General features: G+C 40.2%; 1 protein-coding gene and 1 long non-coding RNA gene across 2 annotated transcripts in view; both read left to right on the forward strand.

Annotated features, from left to right (window-relative positions):
* Nucleotides 1–431: 431 nt before the first annotated feature.
* TET1 (tet methylcytosine dioxygenase 1) overlaps nucleotides 432–19,429 on the forward strand; it is a 147,067-nt gene continuing 128,069 nt past the window's right edge. Inside the window, exon 1 of the mRNA XM_019484386.2 lies at nucleotides 432–2,273. Coding sequence (XP_019339931.1) covers nucleotides 522–2,273 — 1,752 coding nt within the window. The 5' untranslated portion in view covers nucleotides 432–521. The remainder of the gene's footprint in view (nucleotides 2,274–19,429) is intronic.
* LOC109282415 (uncharacterized) lies at nucleotides 9,489–16,767 on the forward strand. Its single transcript, XR_002089388.2, has 2 exons — nucleotides 9,489–10,148; nucleotides 10,304–16,767. It is a non-coding gene; the product is annotated as an uncharacterized LOC109282415 (long non-coding RNA).

Here is a 19,429-nt window from a genome sequence, read left to right on the forward strand (position 1 = left end):
TAAGTCTCTGTGGTTAATAAAAATAAAACAATCTTTTTTTCTTTATTTCAGAGTTATCTTTGAGCTGTTACAGAGACCAGCAATGAGAATAAGTAATTTTCTGTTGAACTGAAAAAAAATCTTTCAAGATTCCATGATCTTTTTCACCACTCCTTTTACATCTCTTCCACATCTCAGTAAACATGGCTCACCATGCCAGACCTTCCAGATCAGTCAAAAAGGAAGAGTTGGGCAAAAGGAGAACTAGCCAAGGGAAAAAGAAATCTAGCCAAGTAAGAAAGAAAGCAACTTCCACAAGGAAGACTTCTACAAAGGCCGGGAGTTCTGAAAAATGCAAGAAAGTGCCAGAAAATGATGTTAAGAAAAAGCAACAAGAAAATAAACCAACTTTAAACTCATCAGGTAGATTTCTCAGGAGTACTGTAACTAGAGCGTTATCTGGAACATCTTGGGTAAATTTGGAGAAAACTGATGATAATCTCCTTCAAAACCAGGATTCTTTAAATTTCAATGGCTTTACAATGTCTCTGCGTAGCCGATCATTCTCACACGGTTTGTCCCAAGCTTCGGCAATCACTAAAAATAAGACAGCTACAGCACCAAAAAGATTAGAAACAAGGAAAGAAGGAACCTTAGCTGAACTGGAAGAAAAAAACATTGAAGCAAGTGAAACAGTGTTGAAACCAGATTTAGCACAAAAAGAATTAACTCCTCTCGAAGGGGAGAACGCTCTGTGTGATGTCAGTGAAGATCCCTCTATGAAATGTGATAGTCAGGACAGAAAGATTGTAAAGCCTGAAACAAATGTCTATAGTTCAGACAGTCCAATAATTAGTCAAAATTCAGAAGTGTTAGAGGGGGAATATGAAAGTGAAGACCTACTCCATAAGCAGACATCAAGTGAACCCAACACAGATAGTTCACAGGAACCTTTTGTTCAAAATTCTGTGTCTGTTCCTCCATCTTCTCATTCTGACTCTGTAATTACCTCCGAATCAAACTCAAAGGTACATTTAAGAGATTCATGCTCATTTACAGAATCTTCTTTAAAGACTATCTTCGATTTGGTGCCTGCTGGTCAAGAATGTGATTCAAATTCTGATTCTGTTTCATCTGCATCAAATTCAGAAGGATGTTTGGAAAATTCAGCCACATTTGTTGAATCCCACATGAAAACAGACTTGGATTTAGTGCCTGTTGAAGAACACAGTTCAAATTCTGTATCTATAATTACCTCTGAATTAAACTCGAAAGAAAATTTAGAAGATCCAGGCTCTTTTGCAAAGTCACATTTAAAGATGGATTTGGAGCCTGGAAATAAAGAACCTTATCCAAATTCTGACTCTGTAGGTACTACTGAATCAAATTCAATTGCACATTCAGAAGATTCAAGCTTATTTATTAAATCCCAGATAAAATCAGATGTGGATTTGGTGCCTACTACTAAAGAACCAGATTCAAATTTTGGCCTGAGCTATAAAAAAGATGATTTGGAATCTGACCCAAAAAATGCGACAGTTTGTGATTCATTTTCAAATACCCGTATAAATAATCACATAACAGAGGATGTTGAACCTGGCTCAGATTTTGGCCTGAACTGTAAAAAAGATGATTTGGAATCTGACATAAAAAATGTGACAGTTTGTGATTCATTTTCGAATACCTCTTTAAATAATCAAGTAATGGAGGATGTTGAAGAATCCATTGAATGTATCAATGAAAAAAAATTAGTTTTGGATTCTGGTTATATTCCTATTTCATCATCAAACACAGAAGAAAGTGCAGCAGATTTAAGCCCTACAACAGTTCAAGCCTTCAATGGAAGTTCTGGACAATCCCCTAAAGGCTGTATTTCACAGTTGTCCTCCAGCACAGGAAACTCCACTCTTGCCTCTGACAGAGATGTACATATAGATATACCAGCTGATTTAGAGCTGCAACACAAAGTTTCTTCATCACAATCAGGAAATATTGGAATAAACTTGAACTTGGTTCAGGACAACAGGGGTGACATTATCAGACCAGCTGAGGCCTCGGATCCATCCTCCTTTATCAACCCAGCTTATGGTCACCAACTATCATATTCATCTTTGCTTCCTATGCTAGAAAAGAAGAAACGAAGACGTTGTGGGGTGTGTGAACCCTGCCTGCGGAAAACCAATTGTGAAGAATGCAGCTGTTGCAGGAAACGTAAAACTAGTCACCGGATATGTAAAAAGAGAAAATGTGAAGAACTGAAAAAGCCGCCACCGCCAATAACGCTACCTTTTGAGGTAAGCAAAGTCAGACATAAACGGAATCTATATAAGGTTTGGGCTCTATCTTTTAAAATGTTGGTCATTGTGTAGTGTTGGACAATATATTAGGTACATTTTGACACTCAGAATTGAATATATGTCTCCAGTTACTAAGTCTTGTGGTTGAGCTTGAGTAATGTTTTGGTTGATCACCCCATATGCATGCGTTTAACCAGAAGTGGGCCTGACATTGGTTTACTCTAGGGTTGGGCATAGTGGCCAAAAGACCAAGTAGACCCATAGATAATGTAATTAAAGACAGGAGGGAGCAGTGCAGATTGATGCTAAGTCTGAAGGGAGCTGGGTTATTCCCTAGCATTTTGTGAAAGTATCAGGTGAAACTGCATTTTATTCTAAGCAAACAGCAGAAAAGAAAGAGGGGGCCTGCTTGCTTTATATGTGAAATTACAGAATAATTTTCCAGTAAAAAATAACATGTCTGCAAATATGCATTAGAACTCCTGGGATCCAAATTCCAGTTGCATTCCCCTTCTAAACCCCTCGGTTTTTTTAACTGTCTGTTCAGCTGTGTCTTCAATCTCACTCATGCCTGCTTGCACCTCTCCACAGGTCACTTACCACATCCCATCCACACGTTCTTTATTTTTCAGTCTCCTATTTTCCTTTCTAATCCATGTTTTTTTAATTCACTGCCCCTTTCTGTCCAACTGTTCTTTCTGATAGTGAACACATTTTGTTTTTGCTACACCTAAACTTTTCTGAAGCCCTTGCCTATAGCTGGGACTTTCATATTTCTTTGCTGCTTCTTTGCATTTCTCTCCTGTATTCCATATTCATCATTCCATCCTCCTGCACAATCAAATCTCACCAATCCATCCATTTCTTATCCCTGTCTGTTCTTTATTCCATTCAGCCCGAGAAATCATTTGTCTCCTCGACTCATCATTTCTCTGAGCAATTAATTCTCTAAACCCAGTCTTTGATTTTGCTACCCAAATGAAGACTCACCAATCAGTTTTCTACCCTTGTGTCCTCTGCTGACCAGCAAGATGACCCAATGCATCAGCTGATCCAAGCCACTTCTTCAGTGCACCTAGCAAGACGAGCTACTTAAAGCAGCTTACAAAATTTCCCTAACGATTTTGCATGTAATGTAAAGCTTTACAATTTTGTCAATTAAAATCTTTTAAAGATTTGTTTTGTTTTAGTAGGAAAAATCCAAATTTTTTGATCTTTTTTCTCTGTGTAAAAAAGGAGGAAAAATTAGGGAGTGAACAAATTGGATTTTCACAGTGTCAATATAAAGAAAATGAAATTTTGCCAAAATACGAGTAATTTATCCAACAGTGGCATTATTAATTATTTTAAATTATTTTTATGGAAAAATTGCAACAAGTTCTACTAATAAATGAAATCTCTCCACCAGGTTGCCCATAAAATTGATTCTTTACCCTCCTCCCCTATAGACTTCAAGTCAAATCTCTGGGCCAGATTTACAGTTCCAGATAAGTTCCCTTTGTGCTGCTGAAATGATTCCAAGAGACTTTAAAGAAGTCTAAATGGAGGAGTTATGGCTTCCTCTAGTGTAGAATGCTCTACTATGTCAACGTTGGTATAGATGGTTTTATGCTATTTTAATCCCCTGCCTCTGGTGGAGGGGTAAAGTTAGTAGGAGATGGAAATCTGGCAGTCATAGGGCTTGTGATATAGTACTTAGGAAAATGTTCCAGCTGGTGTCAGTTAAAGCAGCACTGAAACTATCCTAACTTGTCCTGGGAACCACTTGAGTTACTGGCCAGTCCCAAAGTTTGAGGAGGTATAAGGTAAAGCAGTTTTTGCCACTTCAACTCAGTTACTTCAAGCACAAGCTCAGCACAGCTAATTTGAATGGTTGAGGGGGACGACAGCTGTACTGTCTGACAAGTATTTCAGAGATTTCAAAATGATTCTTGTTTCATATGAGGGTGAATCTGAAAACTTTTGAAGGTTTTGTGAAAAATAAGAGCATGAGAATCAGAACCCATTACAGCCAATACCCTCATAGGACACTCACCTGGAAGGTGAGGGATCAAGGTTTTCCTACCTTTCCTGCTGTTTTATCCCCATTCAAGGTGAATGCCATGGCCAACCAGATTACTGGCTGTTGTGGGGTAGATTTTTCTCAGTCTCTCCTGTTTGAGGTGTCCCACTTTGTGCCAGTAAATAAATATGCAGTAGACCAAAGGAAGAGACACTGAATGTCTAGTCCAGTGCTAGTGGCACTGACCGTGGAGGAGAATTGAACCTAGGTTTTGTACATCTCAACTAAAACACAAATACTTTTCACCTTCTGAAGTTTCAAGATGCATAAAATAAGTACTTCTGATGCTTAAAACTTCAGATTGGATTTTTTTTGGAAAATTATATTTCAATGAAGAGCACAATGGCTCTTTATCAAGATCTGTTGTTTACAATTATTTAAAGTTATAGCCAAGCTGTAACACAAGCTGCAGAAATGTGAAGTGACTGTAAGGATGAGCTGTAGAAACGAATCGAAACACTTTAGGAAGTTGTTCTAAGCAGGAGTAAGTTCTAAGTGGAAGGGAAATGTGAAAAGTTTTTAGTCTCTGTCCATGGTATGGAAAGTAAAAATGTTTTGTAAAAAAATATGGAATTAGGCAGGTTTCAATAGATTCCTGTTCTTAGGATACATGAGCCTCTCATTTTGGTAGAATGTAAACGTTTTCTGGAGTTGACTCAGTGGGAGAGAGGTGTGAGGGTAGCTATTCTCTGCATGACCATGAAGCACTGCTCTTTGCCTTAACAAGGATTTTCTCCTGTAGTTTTAACTAGACAGAGTGATATACTTATATTCTGCCATGTACAAAATGTGTACTGAGGTCAAGGAAAGCTCTGCATGTCAAATGACTTCAGGATATGCCTCAGAAGATATAATGGTTGGTTTGATAGTTCCTGCCTTGTAGAAAGGATGGTGATTTTTTTTTATGATCTTGCATGGATTTACTGCTGGTAGGGCCCAGCTGGTAGACTCTTGGACTGCAGTCTCAGGTGTGTATGCCAACATACATATACACACGTGTGCAGGCAGTCAACTTGGAGGGAATCACTTGCACATTTGGAGCCAGTATTAGTTACAATAATGTTACTTCCGTTAATTCATATACATATCCAGATACAATATTTGAAAACTATATTAGGCTTGCAAATATTACTTCAGAGCAAAATCCACATGAACTTCCAGTGATACTGTACCTTACTAAATGTAACAGATTTTACAGTGATGTGATATCATGAGAGCTGGATAAAGCATTGTGGGCTCTTGTTCACAGGTCCTGTGTGTAGCACTTGCATGTAATGGTCTTCATACTTACAGATTCATGACATGGCTCTTCTGTTAGTATGAGCTGGTAAAATTCAGGGAATTATTCTAAAATGCACATGATAAAAGGATTATATAATTATGCTTTATATTTAATTCATGTTACAGAATTCTTTTAAAACAGAAGAAAAACAGATTTATATCTAATTAGGAGATGTCTTACAATAAATATTACAGGAACACCTTGGGACAAAAGCATCATTGAGGAATATATTATTTTTAATTTTGACTTGTATTCATTGTAATGCTGACAGCTGGATCAAGCCAGCAGGCAGGAAAATTTTAGGTTATGTCACAGCTACCCTCTACTCAAATAGATTATTTACTTTAAAATGTACTTCTTTAGCCTCTTTCAGCCATAAGTGGATAACAATGCTGATCAAGCTGGCATATTTTATTTAGCAGAGTGTTGTGCACTATGGCTGTGCTGATGATCGTTCTCTCATCTGGCTCACATCTGTGTGGTTTTCTGGTAGGCCCAGGCTTAGAGCCAAAGAATTCCATCCTGCCTTTTGCAGGGAGCTTGGTATCATTTGGGTCCAATGGCTTAAAGTCTGACTAATGGACTAAGGAGGGACATCTCACTGTTCAGCAGCAGAGTTGCAGGGTGGCTCCAGTTTAAACCTCCTCCCAGCAGGAGAGTTTCCATACAGCTTGTCTGGTATTGCAGATGTCCAGAGGCCTTGGAAGAGCAATGGAACCACTGTAGCTATAGAGATTTCCCAAAGCTGATGCCCAGATGAAGTCCTATCCACCTTCAGCCAAGATGCCCCCACCTCTTCTGTCTCCTGAGTCTCTCGTTCTCAGATATGTCCTTTTTCTTGTGTTTTTTTTTCTCAAGAGTTACTCTCTATATATATGCTGTATTTTTCTTGATTTAAATTTTGTATAAAGGTGAACTGAATGAAATCTGCCTTGTATTCAACACTAATCCAGATAAGAATTAGCAGAAACTGCCAACTTAAGTTAGACAAGTTAAAAAGCCAAGTATATCGAGATGTTATATTTAATTGCCTCTTGTAATTTGAATAACCCAGAAGAGATTAATAATAATAATGGTTGCTTCACTGTGTTTCTTAATAATGAACTGCCTGAAATTTTAATATGTTCAAATGCTATTATGAGAGCCAGCTTTTTGATTAACATTTTCCATTGTAAAATGTTAGATTGTTAACATTGAAACTTTTTGCAAAAATTTATCTGTTTTGATTAAACTTTTGGGAAAGTTTTTGAGGTCCAGAATGGTATTTCTGCTCAGACAGAGAGAGAATTACCAGAATAAATTCAGTGATTAGGGCACCTTGTCTGAATCAGACCAGAAGCCTGAACCTACATCCTCTCTCTTCCCTCTGCAAAAAAAAAAATAAAAAATTGAAAAGTCTCTATTTTGATTTGCTCCTCATCAGAACAAAAACAAAAGTCAAAACCCTGAATTCTGTGAAACCCAATTCTTGTTTCCCAGACAATCCCAATTATAATTTAATTTATCTTCCTAAGATACTTACTTTGCTATAGAATCTAGAAATACATACGCTTATTAGGGCTTAAAATAAGTGTGCAGGAAAAGAAGAAAACTTCCCATGATATTTCAGACATAACCTTTTAAAGAAGGTGGTTAGCAAACCAACAAACTCAATTGCTGCAATAGTCTGAAATTCAGCAGTTCTGTAAATAGAGGTATAAATTACATATCAGGTTCAAGTGGCAAAATGATGAAAGCAGAGCGTCTTCCTCTGATTTGGCATACAGCACATACACAAAATAATTAACATGCACTAGTTTGGTATTCTATGTGGAACTGAGAGCGAGGTGAATATAGTATAAATAAAGAAAGATCGCCAGTTTGATGTCTAGTCTGTTCAAAGAAAAGGTTAAAAGCAGTTTCAGAACTAAACCTGTTCCTAATTTCCAGTGCCAATTTTTGTGGTTTCACAGTTAACATTTTCTTATTTAAAAAAAGAAAATTGAACAAATTAAAAAAAAACAGGTAAGCTCTCTCCCAAACAACTACCTCAAATATTTTTCAATGGACATAGCTAACAAACTGGAAGAAAAATAGATATTTCTTTAATTTGTTTTCAGAATAATCATAAGTGTTACTTAAAATAATAATATCCACTTTTTTTTTACATGACAAAAGGAAGGATCTTTTAAGGAGGAAGAAGATCCTGATTAATCTTAGGCCTACCAGTGAGTTCCATTTTTTTTGCCATGCACACAAATCAATGTGATTGTCTAAATGAATATATGGCCTTATGTCCCTAAACAAATGAAAGCAATGTATTTTTTTCTGGACAGTAAAGGATGTTGGGCAACTGAGGCCATAAACCATCTCAACCACTGATTATATAGCCAACCTTTTGTCACTGGCTGCTGCTTGTGATTCAGCCCCTGCTAAGGGCCTCACCACTCCCCCCCTAGCAATCTGTAGAAGCATGAAAAGACTAGATAGAAAAATGTAGGCTCTAGGACCGTGGGAATGCTTCCTCCACTGCTATAGCTGGAGTCTGCTGCCCTGAGCTGCCCCTACAAGAACCCAGTGTCTTCACGGGCCACATCTGGCCCGTGGGCTATAGGTTGCCCACCTCTGATACAGGGACATTTATTTTCAGTCTGGTTCTGAAACAATAAACCAAAGGTATTGTAATGGAACATTACAGCTGGATATCTTAAGTTACCTAGTCCTAAATCCTTTCACCCTCAAAATAAAAATTTAGCCCCAAAATTAGGGTTTAAATAGTAATTAGCTAATACCACATAAAACAATAACCTGGCAGTGCTTCCAATTTAATTGGTAAACTATTGCATGAATTGTGGATGAAAATCTCAGCAGTTACAACTGTATCTAATTTGCACCCACAATCGAATGGATTAGTTGGGGAATGTTCAGATTTGTGCTTACAATTCAATTGTAGATGCAACATGCAGACAGCTTTCAGGTGCAATTAATACCCCTGGAAACAGAGGTTCCCTTTTAAAAACTTTAATTTCCACCTCTGCACAAACACAGGAGGATCACAGTGGCCCCCAGACTGAACGCTCTGGTGAAGCTTTCAGAAAAAAAATAGTAATACAAGGACCTGAATGCCCAGCTGCCATTTGTTTATGGCATCCTATGAGCAAACAGTGTAAATTAAACCCTCATGGGTTAGGCATAACACTGTGTTGTGGTGTGTCTTCTGTTATCTCACCAACATTGTCTCTCTTGTTTCCTCGTGCTCCCTGGCTGGCTGTCCGTGGCCCCCCTGAACCACACCTTACGTTTAAGACACAAGTTCTTTAGACCATGGACTGTCAGTGCCTTGCACATGGGTTCCAGCTCGGGCTGGGGCAAGTCCACAGTGGGCGCTGGGCAGCCCCGGGTTGGGGCTGGGGCCGTGCGCTGGGAGCAGTCGCAGGCTTGCAGGCTCCATAGCAGTTGTAGGGCAGAGGGTGCTGACTGGCCTGCTGACCAGCCTAAATAATTGCCCACCCCCGAGAGGCAGCCCTCATCTTGGACCAGGACCCTGTGGTCATACAAGCAGTTACTTTATTATTTATTACTTATTTCTTGCTATCTTTCTTCTTCTTCATAATAATAATACTGCTAGTAAGGTGGCACTAGGGTGGCAAGCACTTGATGAGCGTGGGCTGTCGTGTCGCGACAGGTTCTGGCCCCGACGTTCCTCCCTGCAAAGGCCGCTGAGGGCACGGGGGCCTTTCCGGGCTCGGCGGGCTTTGGATCAAGGCCTCTAACTTGGGGGTGATGCTCCTTGGCGCGTGAAGACAGCGGGGCCCTGGGGCGAGGCGAGGCGAGGCGGGCGGGCTGGCAGGCAGGGGAGGGGAGGGGAGGGGAGGCTGGGCCTCCTCCCTGTAGCAGGGACGACCGAGAGGCAGCGCTCGGTGCCTGCATCCTCGCCGGCGCCCCTGCCCTGCCTGGGGCGGGCGCCGCGTCCGAGGCGAGGCGGGGCGGAGCGGGAGCGGATCCGCCGCGGCGGAGTCCATGTCGCAGCTTGTGGCAGCCCCGCGTCCTGTGCGCACATAGGACCCCTTTGTTCAGGCCGGGCCCGGCGGGGAGAGCGGCTCGGGCTGCGGCCGCGCCTCGCTATTGGCTGCGCCCTGCCGCCCGACTGCTGCGGCCACAGCCGTGCCCGGCGCGGGCGGGCCGACGCCGCCGCCGCTGATAAGCCCCACGATGGGGATGCCCCACCAGCAGCCTCCGGCCGGGCTCCGCCGCAGAGGGCCTCTCTGCAGGAGGAAGCAAGATGGCTACCTCGTGGGCTCGGCCGTGAAGAATGCGGAGCCGCACTGAGCGCGGCGCGGCGGGGACGGGGGCGCCGCGCTCGGCTCGGCGCGCGGGTCGTGGCCGCCGCAGCGGCGCCCAGGGGGAGCCGGATGGGTGTCCCCGGCCTGGCAGCTGGGGCGTAGCACTGGGCGAGCCTTGCTAACTGCAACGTGTTCTGCAATTTGATGTCTTCTAGGTTCTGACTGAAAACAAAAGGCCTCAGAGGAGAAAGCAAAGAGTTCTCAAGGTAACGAGCGCCGCTTGCGGACCTCTCCCCTTCCCCGCCCTCAGCCTACCTTTCCTGCCACCGAGACTAGGGCTAACAGCGGGGGAACGGGCTGATTTGAGGTTTAAACAGTTTTCGAAGCTCAGCTCCCCTTTTTTGCTTTGTTTTGTTTAAAGCACAGGCTGGTTTCTTGATCTCTACTGGTTGTGAACATAGGGGCCTGCCTTCTGCACCTAGCCGGGTCTTCCTGCACCCAGTCTGCCAGCTGCAAAAGTTTGTTCTCTCCCAGTGTGCGGGATGTTCCCTTTCTCCCTCGGGATCATTTAATACATGTGCCAGTGTAAAATGTCAGTGTGGGGGGACACACAGGCTGGGTAACCTCAGGACCTGTCAAACGTATTACATGGACTTCTCATAAAAAGGGGAAGTTGCTGAAATGTGAATATTTTGTATTAAGTATGTCAGACATCTTAATGGGAATTACAGACTGGATGCATTTCTGACAGTTTGCAGTCACTAGATGAGGATGCTGTTTTTAATACGTTCATACAGAGACATTTATGTCACTGATATTTTTTAGAAGGGCCAGTACTCAGAGCAGTGAATCTCGGACTCTTAAAATGAAAAGCTATTTTAAGTATCTCACTTAATGCTTTTATGTTTGTTCCCTACAAAGTTTCCCATACAACGCACAGATTTTTTTTGCAATTTCTAATCCATTACCAAAAAGTTATAAATAGAAATATTTATGCAGGTATTCTGATCTTAGGTTAAAACTATAAATTATTGGAAGTAGACTGTAAAAACTAAGTTCCTATAAATGGGAGTGAAAGGAACACCTGCAGGCATGCTGTTTCATTAAATACACTTTTAACTGAGAACACTTTTAACTCATGTGCACCATCAGTGTGAGAATCTTATTGTTTCTTTAAATATTTTATCACTGTGTATAGCTTAACAATGTTGAGAATTGAGAAATTTAGGAAAATTACAGTATTCTAATAATACAGCATAATGAACTGGAATGGTTTTAAATGTAAAGTTAACTTATTTTTCTTATTAACAGTTTAACTACGTCATCAGAAACTAACTTGCATAAATATGATTTATTCAGTAACAGAAATTAAATGCTAAGATTAATAAAATATTTGAAGAATATTTGGTTGGAAATGCATCCGGATTTTGCTTAATAATGGAATAGTTGCACGTGCAATTTAAAACATCTATTTTATCTTTGATAATGGTAACAATGGTGGTACAGTACCAGCAAATGTCCCATCTTTTCTTCATTTAACTGATCCATATGTTTTAAAATTAACATTTTGTCAAGTCAGACTCATATTTTAGTATTCTTTTTAGTAAGTGCTTCTTTTGTAGCACAGCAGATAGGCCCAGTTAAAACTTTTCTTAATTGTACAAAATACAAAATACATGATCTTGACTCTAATAGTAAAGACATGTTACATTGCAGTGTGTAAAATGTTTCTCTGGTGACAGTGAAGCCTATCCATAAGTGAATTGTTCAGTTGTGTAATATTTAATTGGTATGACAAGTCATACCATTGTTGTCAAAGTGTGAAAAGTACAGAAATCTCTGTTTTTTGTCAAAGGCAGATAGATTCTATCAAACATCTGCCCAGGCTAGGGCTTCAAAGTGTGCTTAAGAATTTATCTCGTGCCTATTTGTCACTCTGGCTTCTTAATTTGGTGGCAGGCTTCTATATAGCATGTTGTTTCTACCATCTCTTATCTTTCATACAAGTGTATGCAGAGTTTTTTCATGCTTGTTTTCTAGTAAAAAGTCTATTTGTTTAATAAACTGAGGAAGGTTTTTTTCTTCCATACTATCATATGTTAGGCATTGGAGTAGCAAATATATTTGTTTTGTTCCTTCTTTTGATTCTTTTGTACAGTTGTTCTCTGGTTTTCCACAATGTTCTTTGTGTACTCTAATTTTATTCATAATTTTTGGTGTTGAATGTACATATGGTAGAAATTGTTACTGATCAGCCAACTTATTTCCGAGTATTTTGTCCTCAAATTTTATACTAAAAGTATTTTTTTAGTTCTTTTAATTAGACTCTATTTTCTGTCAGCTGCAGTAAATATTTTGCAATGAAGCATACATCATTTACAGTTTACATTCAAAGGGCCTTTTAAAGATCTGGCATTCTGGTTATAGTTCTTTGTAATCCTTCTTTTGTATTTGGTGGCACTTGACCTGCCACGATGAACTATATTGCAGTAATATCTTTTGAATTATAGCTCCTAGTTTTTTATTCAGTTATCAGTCACAGAAGTGTAAATTTGTAAATGACACTTAACCCAATAATTATTCCGCTAGCAGTTTAAGGGATTTGTTTGTGATGTGATCCTACCTGTAATAGTAAAGTAAACTCTCCCATAAAAGATAATTTGTAGTTTCTGCTTGTACTCAGGGGAAAAATACAGCTAACATTTTAAATTCTCATTGGATGTTATTGAAATTTAGTTCTTGCGTGTATGTATGTATGTAAGTATAGTTAAGGTAAATATGTTATTAGGTGACTCCATATACTTGGAAGTATCGTTTGGTTAAATGTATTAGGATTATTAGTTTTTTAATGTTATTCTATCTGATAGAAAGTATTTTTTTTTAAATAAGCATATGCTTTCTAGCTGAATATAAATTGCAGTGCTATACGTGTTAACTTCATGTGTAGAATATATCATTAACCTGCGGTTTTGATGGTTTTACTATTTCTGTATCTTACTTCTTCAGACAACAAGAATGTAGTATCATTTAGAATATCCACCTTAACATGCCTAATATTCTGTTATGTTTTTCATAAATGTACAGATATTTTTGAAAAGATAGCCAAAATATTTGCCTGTAAATTCCAGCAAATAATTTATTGAAGGAAAAATAAGTTTGCTCTTATGAGGGGAGGTGCTTAGGTTCAAAGAGAGACCATTTAGTTTCCCTTGCAAACATTGTTTGCTGTCTTCTGTACTGGGGGAGTAGATACCTTTTGGATTTTATTTGATATGAAAAAAAAAGTACAGGCAACCCCCACTTAGCGCTCTTAACTGGTTCCTGAAAAACCAAGTGTTAAGTGGAATAGCATTAAGCAAAACCTGCTGCCAGCTGTACAATGCCCTGAGCATTATAACAAAACTCACTGTGTGCTAAGTGGAATTGGGTGTCAGTGTAAAATGAGCGTTATAGCGAAATAGCGCTAAGTGAAACAATGTTAAGCAGGGGTTGCCTGTATATGCAAGAAAAGTTGGTACTTGTTATGGAGTTCATTTATTCGCATCTTCAACACATAGAAGTATGAAAGAGCTTGTGTCTCTGTTTGTCTCCCTCCCTCTCTCTCTCTCTCAATGGCATTTGTCACGCACTTAGTGTATAGTGCTTCCCTTCTTAACAACGTGGAAATGCTTACAGTCACACTTAAGTGAACACAGAGATCAGAAGAATCAAATGGTTACATGTGGCATCAGTATTGTCAGAGAGATCTACAGTTATCAATATAGATAGTAGTGGGACCAATCAGAAAATCACCCTCAGACCAAGATACAGCTGAGGAAGTAGTACAGTCCCAGGGTCTTTCTGCCAGGTTCTATGGTCCCGAGATTGTTTTCAGTGGCTACAGATGTTTGCTACATTGATGGAGGTAATAAAAGAAGAGTCTGAGAGAGATCTACAGTTCATACAAGAATCAACAATAACTTACAGAGTGCTAAGTGAGTATTTCAACTGCATGCATATACTTTGTGATTGGTTATGTTCATACGTTTATTTATAACCACCATGTATATCCTCTCTCTGTGTCTAGAAATTAAAAGCAAATTATGCTAAATTCTGTAAAATCAGTTCAATCCAAGTTAAACCAAAAGCAAAAGATGGCTCAATATCTATTCTTTTGATTTGTTTGTAAATATGATGTCATATTTGTAATTAATAAACGTCATATTTTTAATAAAAGATGTTTGTTTTAAATGCAGTCAAATTGAAGGGTTCTCTTTTCCCTTTGCATGCATTAACTGCCCGAGTGCCTTTTTAAAACCAGTTTTTAAATATGAAGATAAAAGGTAGCACTAAAGGCTTCCTGTCAGCCATAGTTACAATACAGTTTTATCTGTGATGGTTTAAAAGTGATTTGCCAGGGAATGGAAACCAAAGCCCTGAGGTAAGTGGGGAAGTGGGTGACCAGGTGACCTGGAGGAAGCACAAGCAGGAGGGGGCAACAGGGAGGGCCTTTTCATTCTTCCTGTTACAGGGCAGTTAGCTGGTTATCTTCCGGGTCTGTACATGAATGTATGGAGCCTGGGACATGAGCAGGAAGAATTGCAAGTCCTCGCAGTCACAGAACTATGACATGGTTGGAATAACAGAGGCTTGGGATAGCACACATGACTGGAGCACTGTCATGGATGGGTGTAAACTGTTCAGGAAGGACAGACAGGGGAGAAGAGGAGAAGTTGTGCTTTATGAAGAAGAGCTGTATGACTGCTCAGAGCTCCAGTGTGAAACTGAAGGTAGGCCTGTCAAAAGTCTCTGGGTTAAGGTCAGAGGGGAGAGCAACAAGGGTGATGGCATAGTGGCAGTCTGCTATAGGCCACCAGACCAGCAGGATTAGGTGGATTAGACTTTATTTAAAAAGCTAGTGGAAGTTTCTCCATCACAGGCTCTGGTTCTCATGGGGGACTTCAATCACCCTGACATCTGGCAATATAGCAGTGTATGGGCGATCCAGGAAGTTTCTGGAGAGTGTTGGGGACAACTTCCTAGTGCAAATGTTGGAGAGACCAACTAGGAGATGTGCTCTTCTTGACCTGCTGCTCTCAAACGGAAGAATTGGTGGACAGTGTAAGAAGTGGATGGCAACTTGTCTGCAAGCAGCCCTTATGGTCACTGCTACCCATTAAACAAAAAGCAAAAAAGCCTGGCACTTTACTTTAAACTCCACACGCTCCTAAGCCAAAAGCCCAGCACATGCCCAGAAGAGGTAGCATGTTAGTTGGAATTGGCTCGCCTGACATCTGTATTGATTGGGCACTTCAGTGGTGCTTTTTTGGCACTTTTACCCAATAGCTGATTGACTCAGCTTTAGATAAAAGTGACAAAAAGCCCTGCTGAAGTGCCTGGTTTATGCAAACGCTGCAAAGCTGTATCACTGTAATACACTGCTGTAGAGCACTGGTAAAGCACTTTTTTTTTTTTAACATCTGTAAGCAGCCAAAATGATTGAGTTCAGGATCCTGAGGAAAGGAAAAAAGGAGAGCAGCAGAGTAAGGACCCTGGATTTCAGACAAGCAGACTTTGAATCTGGCAGGGAACTCATGGGCAGGATCCTCTGGGAGGCCAGTTTGAGAGGGAAAGGAGTCCAGGAGAGCTAATTGTATTTTAAAGAAACTTTACTGAGGGCACAGGAATGAACCAACCCTGTTCACAGAAAGAATAGCAAGTATGGTAGAAGACCAGCTTGGGTTAGCAGGGAACTCTTCAGTAAGATCAGGGAAAGTGTGGGTCCCGTACTGAATGGGGGAGGCAACCTAGTGACAGAGGTTGCAGAAAAGGCTGAAGTACTTAATCCCTTTTTCACCTCAGTCTTTACAGGCAAGGTCAGCACCTAGACTACTGCAGCTAGGAGCACAGTTTGGGGAAGAGGTAAGCAGCCTGCAGTTGTAACAGTCTGCTATTGTAAAAAAAAAAGCTAACTATACTGGGCTGCATTAGTAGGAGTGTTGCCAGCAGATCAAGAGAGTGATTACTCCCCTCTATTGTGCACTGGTGAGGCCATATTTGGAGTACCATGTCCAGTTTTGGGCCCCTCACTATAGAAAAGATGTAGACAAATTGGAGAGAGCCCAGTGGAGGGCAATGAAAATGGTTAGGGGCTGAGGAACATGACTTATGAGGAGAGGCTGAGGAAACTCGGCTTATTTAGTCTGGAGAAGAGAAGACTTGAAAGGGGATTTAATAGCAGCCTTCAACTACCAGAAGCTTGGTTCCAAAAAGGATGGAACTAGACTGTTCTCAGTGGTAGCGGATGACAGAACAAGGAGCAATGGTCTCAAGTTGCAGCAAGGGAAGTTTAGGTTAGATTTTAGGAAAATCTTTCTCATTGGGTGGGTAGTAAAGCACTGGAACAGATTACCCAGAGGGATTGTAGAATCTCCATTGCTGGAGGTTTTTAAGACCTGGCTAGACCCTGGCTGGGATAATCCCTTGAGATCCCTTCCAATCCTAATTTTCAATGATTCTATGATACATATATGAGTTTATACAAATGTTAACAGAAGGCAAGAAAAACAACTGTTAATGAATATGGCCATGTTTTTAATGAGCTTGGATTGAACTGATCTTAGGCCATTTGTTCAAACTCATGATACATGGTATACGTTTTTAGTGCAGAATGTCTGCCAAAATATATAGTTGAAAGTAATTAATTTTTATTACTTTTTTTTATAAGAGATCAAGTCAATGGAAAGTGTTCCAGTGTCATGAAATCTTGCTGAGGAAGAAGATAAAGTGGTGCTACATGTATTGGAAGTTATACAGTCCAGAACATGACCACCAGACACTTTGTTTTTAAAAGGACACTGTAAATTTGAAATCTAGCCAAATAAAGAGAATATTTGTAAAAATATGTTTCAAGTGTTGGCTACGAGTCTGTCTGACATTTTTTGTGCTTTTTTTCTATAAAAGCCCCTCCTCATAAGAGCATTTCTTGCACTTTTACTGTGTGAAAGGCTTACACAAATAAAAAAGACTGTCAATACAGGGGTAGGAGCAAAGTCTTTAAAGAGCTAAGCCTTGTTATTTATAATGCACAAATGAAAAAAGAGAAGTCTGTTTTATTCGTATTTATCTGGTTCACAGTTGGCAACCTGCTGAGCCGCTGGATCTGGGCTTTAGAGTGGGGGCTTTAACAGTGAGGGCCTTTGCCTGCCCTGTGGCCAGCAGAGAGAAGCAGCAGCCAGGAGACAAAGCAGCTGCCAGGTTCTAGTGCTGGCCAGCCTCAGACTTGAGCTGGGTCATTCTGGCCTACCGCTGGAAAATATTGCCAACCCTGATTTAGTTATTTGTAACAACAATAAGTAAATAGGAAATAATCAGGCTGTGATGAAAAATCGTTTTCCAAAGTTCTTTTTTGCCTGAGTTCTAACTTCCAGTTCTTGCAGGGAACACTGGGGGAGGGCTGGCTGTGTGTAAGCATGTTTTTGCTGTAAATAGTTGTTGTGAATAGTTTCATTAAGTAGGACATCTAGATGCCCTTTTCACCCCAGTGGAAGATGGGAACCTGGGGCTGGCATCAGGCTGCAGAGACTGTTCCCTGATTGATTCTGTGGTAACATTATGTTTACTTTTGCTAGGTTAGTGTTGGCTCTTGTGTCCACCGCTATCATTTTGTAACAGTTTTGTTGCAAGTCTGGTTTGACTGCCTTGGAAGAAAGAGTGAGGCTATGAGAAAGCAGGGGAGCAAGGAAAGGATAACGCCAGGAAGAACAGAGCTGGAGAGAAAGGGTAGTCTCAAGGCGAACAGAGGGAGAAAAGGGTCTTGAGAAAGAAGGACAGAGGGAACTGCAGTGGCACAATAAAGACTGCTTGGAGCTGAGTAGTCTGCTGTGGTGTTTGGTTTGTTGGTAGCCTGACCTTGTCCTCTTTGAAAAAGAAAAGAACCCCCTTCCTGGGAGCTGACCAAAAGAAAGGAGCATTCTGAATTGGGGTGCTACAGGTTGCCAGGGAAGTTATGGACAGGGTAGAGCCAGGGTCTCAGAACCAGGAGCTTCACTCCTGTGAAGCCATACCACTACTATAGTTTCAGGTGGTCCTATGAGAGAGGGAGCCCAGAGAGGCCTTCTTGGGGAGTCCCAAGGCAGAGCTTCCCCCTCAGAAGTGGAATGATATGTGACAAAGGCAGGTGTGATTGTTTTTTTTTTTTTCTTTTTAAGTTGAATATGTCCTGTAATTTAATAAGCCTAATTTTTCCCTCCATTACGCTGGTATAACTAAACTGAAGTCAGTGGGATAGTAATAGTGTAAGGAAGGCTCTGATCCTGTATGAGTATCTTTACTCTCTGTCTTTACCATGTGATTCAGTTGAACTCATTCAGACACTCTTATATTGCAAGCGTTTCTGAACTGGGCTCTACGACTTCAATCATAGATTACAAAGTCCTTTACCTTTATAATCCTTGATTCTGCAATACAGTCTGTAGCCCAGATCTAATGCAAATAAGTTAACTTGAAAAAGAAATATGCAAGAGAGACATACCGAGGTGTGGGTAATATCAACGGTTCATTCATGTATCGTTACAAATTCTTGATAAAATTATAGCAGCACAGAATAAGTCTTTGAACCCAAACATACTGTTCTGTTAATATTGTCTATGGAATTTTTTAATTCTACATTTTAAGTTGACAAATTTCAAAAGCGAGGTGTACAATTTTGCCTGTAATTAAATAAACCCATATCCTCACCAATTTAAAGTAAAACTTTTAATACAAATGTAAACATTATTTTTGTCATTTACTAATCATATAGACTAAAGTAACTGTGTTCACTAAATAGGTCACTTGTTCTTTCAATACCTAAGAGAGAAAATCAGTGAAAAAGTTCTCAATGATTCAGTGGTGACAGGATTCCATTGCTGATGTTTGCATATTTTATTTTTGAGAATCAAGGACTTCATCTTGCAGACAAAGTTCCTAATGACCTCAGGAAGAGTTTTGGCCTGTGTAAAGACATTAGTGTTTCACCTACACTAAATAAATCCCTTATGATAAATAATACCTTAAAGCAAAATAAATAAAATGAAAGTTATGATCCTGTGTTAGTATAGGGACCAAACTTAAATGGAATCGCTTACAATCTATTCATCTATCATTATTCTCTTTATGACAGCATTAATATTATTATACATTCTTGAGGAAATAATTGAACAATTATTAGGGCAGCCTAAGGGCCAAAGGGGAGCACATAAAAAGTGGAAACAGGGAGAGATCACCAAAGATGAATATACTCCTCTGCTTGCGCTTGTAGGGAGGCAGTTAGACGGGCCAAAGCTACCATGGAGCTGAGGATGGCATCCCAAGTAAAGGAAAACAAGAAATTGTTTTTTAGATATATAGGGAGTATATATAGGAAGGCCCTATATATTTTTAGATATATAGGGAGATATATAGGAAGGCCCAGGGAGGAATAGGACCCCTGCTAAATGGGCAGAAACAATTGGTGATGGACAGAGGGGACAAGGCTGAACTCAACAAGTTCTTTGCCTCAGTGTTTGAGGGGCATGACAAGTCTCTC

This window comes from Alligator mississippiensis, chromosome 6 (genome assembly GCF_030867095.1).
Source record: "Alligator mississippiensis isolate rAllMis1 chromosome 6, rAllMis1, whole genome shotgun sequence".
NCBI lineage: Eukaryota > Metazoa > Chordata > Crocodylia > Alligatoridae > Alligator > Alligator mississippiensis.